This window comes from Numenius arquata, chromosome 23, assembly GCF_964106895.1.
Source record: "Numenius arquata chromosome 23, bNumArq3.hap1.1, whole genome shotgun sequence".
Lineage (NCBI taxonomy): Eukaryota > Metazoa > Chordata > Aves > Charadriiformes > Scolopacidae > Numenius > Numenius arquata.
In genome coordinates this window covers 1092303-1097269 of record NC_133598.1, presented here as the reverse complement: position 1 = coordinate 1097269, position 4967 = coordinate 1092303, and the positions used below count along the sequence as shown (strand labels likewise).

Sequence of the window (4967 nt, the reverse complement as noted above, 5' to 3'; positions counted from 1 at the left end):
TCTCTGCCGCGGCGCCGCCTTCCCGCTCGCTCCGCGCTCCCCGCCGCTCTTCCCGGGGCCGCCGCCGGCCTTTCACGGGCCACTGGGCCGGCGACACCGGCTGCAAGGGCAGCACCGGCCCGAGGGACCCCGGGGCGGGGTCGGGGTGCTTTCGGGGTGTGTTGTCCGCGGGCAGCAGCGACAGCAAGGCCGGCCCCGCCGTCGGCGCAGGGCTGAGCCCCGGGGCGGAGCTGGCGGCGGCGGAGAGGAGAGGAGGCGGCGGAGAGGAGGCGCGGCGGCCGGAGCAGAGAGCCGGGGCTGGCGGGGGGCAGCGAGGCGCGGGCGGCGGAGCGGCGGGATGCGGCGGTGCCGGGGCGCAGGGCTGGCGGGGCTGGCCGCGCTGCTCCTGGGTGCGTGGCGCTGGCGGCGGCGGATGGGGGCCGGGGCTGTGCCCGGGCTGTTCCCCGGGGAGCCCAGCGCCGACTCTTCCCTCTCCTTCCTCAAGGGGTCTTTCCCCCTCCTGCCTCTCTGCCATCTTTTTTGCCCCTTTCTAAACCCTCCGAGTCTCCTCTTGCTGTTTTCCCCATTTCTTCACCACCTCTGTCGGTATGAGCCTGCTTGCATGTACAGCTGATTTTTCATGCAACCTCTCCTTCCTCTCTGCATTCCACAGTTCTTATTGTCCTGAATACAGTCCTCTGTCCTTCACTGTAACAACTCCTCTCTCTGTCTGCTCTTCCTCTCTTCACTCACCCATCTTCTGACCCATCTCTCCATGCATCTACCATCCTTCAACTCTCTTCTTACTCTTGGAGAACCCTCTCTCTTCTTGCCCTCTGCCTCTGTCTTAACTGTAGGCATAAGTTTGCTTTTCTGCATTGTGCCATTATTCCACACATCCACTCATACCCCTGTGTGTTCTCCATTTAATATTCTTCTGAGTTCAGCATTCCAACCTTCCCTGTAACACACTCAACTTTCCTTTCCCTTCTGCCTCTAATCATTCATCCATCAATCCATGCACCTGACTCTCATTCTATCTCTCCATGCAACATTTTAAATTCCTCCCCCAGACTGCGCCCTCTCCTCTACACAGCCACACCAGGATGACTCTACTTCCCTGATGATAAGCACCTTGTCCCCATTTCTTCTGGTCTAGCACTGTCTCCCGGTCATGCTTTCTAATGATTTCTTCGGAATAGAGCCATCACAGCTGGGTGATCTCAGTTGATTTTTGGCATTTCTTTCTCCCTTCTCTCCAGTGGCTGTGGGCAGAGCCCAGGTGCAGCAGGAGGCGTTTGCAGAGACCACCGAGGGCACCGCCATCAGCATCAACTGCTCACACCCCAACAAAAAGTCTTATGACTACATCCAGTGGTACCGTCAGCTCCCGGGCCGAGGCCCTGCATCCCTCGTGCGCAGCCTTAAAGGGTCCAAGGAGTTACGGGACCCGCCGGGGCGGCTGCGGGTGGCGGCAGACGGCCGGTCCAGCGCCCTGTGGCTCGCCCGGCCCCGGCGCGGGGACGCGGCGGTGTATTACTGCGCCCTGGGAGACACGGCGAGAGGAGTCGGGGCTGCGGCCGGGCAGGAACCGCCGCGGGCGGGGCCGGGCGTGTGTGTCGGGGGCGGGGGGACATCTGCCGCTCCGCCCGCCGGGACCGCCTCGCCCCGCCCGGCCCCGCGCCCCGGGGCACTTCCCCCGAACCACTGGCTCCGGCTCTGGCACCGGGCCCCTCGAGGGATGTGGAGCTCAGGGGCATCTTCAGGTGCTCCCCACGGGGGGTCCGTGGTGACACCAGGATCTTTTTTGACAGGAGTCAGCACCTTTGGAATTGATGCCCAGGAGAGAGGGGAAACGCTTGCACTGAACACACTGAGCGCAGCCTCAAGGGATGCCAGGTTCCTACTGGATGAGTGAGTCAGAGAGAGATTTGCTGAGTTGCCCTGAGGGGCTGGAGGACTGAGGTGAGTGAGAGCTGGCAGGAGGCCTCTGAGAAGAGACTGTAGTTCTGCAGCCAGTCCCCGGGGAACCATGTGTGGTTCGAGCAGCTAACAGAGGTGGTCAAAGCCCATGGGCAGTGGCTTCCGAGGCACAGAGTGAAAGATCAGCCCTGCTCCCTGTTCCATCTGGACTTGATAAGTGTGTCTCCAGGGAAGTACTGGCAGGTGGACAAACATGGCAGAGCAACCAGCATGGCCAGGCCAACTCATGCATCAGACACATGGTCACATGTGATTGGCACCTCTCATCCCACTGTCCATCTGTCTTCCCTGTCTTGTTCCAGGACAAGCTGCTGTGGTCCTTCTCTTTGCTCGTATCTGCTCGCTCCCCTAAACATCCCATGTCTCGCACAATCCAGAAAACTTTTATACTTCATTCCACAAGGGGTTTGGTCCCTTTTTAGAAAGAGATACCCTTGAGTTTATAAGATGACCCTCTCTTCGCACTCTTCTGGAAGGTGTCCTTCCCAGGCAAAGGGGTGACCAGGATACCTGCAGGGATGGGGAGTAGATGTCAGTGATGAAGAGGCCTGTGCTGGATGTCCTCCAGCCAGGGAGAGATGGTGTGTCTGAGTCGGGGTGGGATGTTTACAGCAGGTGCTGTTTCCAGAGAAGTCTCCCTTCAGGGATTTCAGTGGGCCCAGCATTTTCCTGCACCACTTCCGTAGGTCCCCTTCCACAATAGAAAGATGGTCTCCAACACCTCTGTGCGTAAAAAGAGGAATTTACAAAGTTTCTGGACACTTTGCGCTGACTTTAAATTTCTTGAGAAGACAAAAATAAAACTCAGAGACTCGGGTCCACTTGGGACAATAGTGAATTTTCTCTTCTCTTCTCCTCTCTTCTCCTCTCTTCTCTTCTTTTCCTAGTTGTATTTGAGCAGCCCCAGCCTCTCTTCTTGCCGCCTCTCTCTGCTGCTTCCCTCTCCCCTCTGCACAGGAATTGGGCAAGTCTTCAAAGTCATCTTCTGCCACTCTGGCTCCCAGCAAAACTCCAAGCAGACCATAAGGAATGTCCATCCCCAAAAGGAGGCTTCAAGCCTCCCACTGGCTTGCTGCAATCCCCAGGCTGCTCACTCGAGGACACCACTGCTCAGGCTCCCCAGGCACAGGACATGCTCAAGAGGACTTTTCAAGGGAGAGACAAAGCCAGGCAGGCCTCTGGCTCTGGAGGAGCCCATAGCACTGTGTACCACACTCTGCTTCCCCTGAGGACAGTGAAGAATCCCCTTTGGGCTCCACTCTGATCACCCGAGACTAACACCTTGCTCACTGAGTGCTTGTGACTCTCCACACAGGGAAGGACAACACAGAGAAGGAGGCTGGGATGCAGCAGAACTTTCATACCACAAAGGACAAAAGTGAAGTCACTCTGAGTGGAGTGTCACTGCGAAGAGAGCACGAGGAACGGTGGAGCTTTGGTGCCCTTTGGCTGTAGCAGAGCTCCTTTAGGGTGTCTCTCAGCTTGCCCTGAGGAGGGAGAGGTGCAGCAGGTGCCCCCGAGGCTGGCCTGGGCAGACCAAAGGAGATCAGAAACCAATATGAGAGGAGAGGGAAAGGAGAGAGCAGAAGGAGGGAAAGGCAGACATGAGCCATGCTTTCAGCCTTCCTCTGCAGAGAGAATGGGAGATGCTCAACGTCTGCAACAGAGAGTGGCCAGGAGCTCCATCCTGCCTTCACTCACATGTCAGCACACATTAAAACTTATGTGCATGCACACCCAGTTACACAGGAATCCCTCCACACGCACACACACTCACCCGCATACTTGTCATCGCATAAGTGTTCACACGCACTTATTCACACTTCCACACTCACATGTGCATGTACATATATATGCAACCTCTTGTAAAAACACAGACACGCACGTACCTGTCTGCACACACATGTGCCCACAGAAATAAATTAACACACAATGACAAGACACACACTCACTTGCTTACCTGCAAAAATGTGCGTGGATGCAAACACGAGCACAGACACACACAGAAGTGCCCTTGTTCACACACACAAACAGGCAGACACTCACTCTCACATGTGCATTTGCAAATGCCTACACAAATGCAAACACGGAGGCACAAATGCGCCCTCAGGCACAGACAGAGGCAGATGCACAGGAGGAAGCCCAGCCTCTCCCCACACTCTGAGAACCAGGACTCCACCGGCAGCTCTCTGCCCCTGTGCCCTGGCAACTTCAGGCACGTCCATGTGTGAAAGACAAAGTCAAAGCTGGAGACCATCCCAAATGCTGTGGCTCCAGGGGTTCTCACTTTACAAGTCAAAAGAATCCCGGAGTCTGACAAGAACCAGCCCATCCCTGGTGATCTCTGTAAGGTAGTTGTGGAAGTCTGGGACCAATTCCAGCTTCAATGGAGGGAGAGGTGAAGTCCTGACATGCTCATGTGGCAGCAAAGGGTTGTGTGTGTGTGGTGAGACCTGTGCCCTGCCAATGCTGGGGGTGGGACACTGGAGAGGAAGGTGGCTGGATGAAGCTGCCTTCAGATAAATACCCTCTCTTCAAAAGACAAACTAGTATTAATTGGCAGGTGTCATCAGGAGTAGATTTGAGCTGCCTGAGCCAAGCCCTGACATCTGCCAGTTAACCTGGCTTATTCAAGATAACAAAGCTGCTCTGCTGAGGTGATCATCTCATCTGCTTTAAGATGACCTGGCCCTCACCTGGCCTAGAAGGCTCCCACTCATGTGCCCCCAGCTGTGACCTGCCTCCCTTGGAAGGAGTCCAGCTCCCAGCTGTGCTCTGCAGGTGCAGCATCAGGAAGCAAAGTGCCAGCCAGATGGGTTGGTTAGAAATCTTCTCCAAAAGCAGCTGCATCGTTGCTTAGGCTAAATCAGATGCTTCTCTTGTTGGCCACCAAGGACTTGGAGTGGGTGACCTGCACAAGTCCAGTCCAACCTAAATTATGCTGTGGAAAGAGTAAAGATAGTTGGGTTGGTTGGTTTGTTAAATGCTAAAAATAAGGAAAGGAC

General features: G+C 56.0%; 1 gene segment (V, D, J or C); it reads left to right on the top strand.

The window, feature by feature from the left end:
• The first annotated feature begins 337 nt into the window (after positions 1-337).
• On the top strand, positions 338-3417 carry LOC141474943 (T cell receptor alpha variable 4-like). The segment is given in 3 exon segments: positions 338-389; positions 1242-1589; positions 3278-3417. Coding segments are annotated over 3 exon segments (540 nt in total).
• Positions 3418-4967: the final 1550 nt, after the last annotated feature.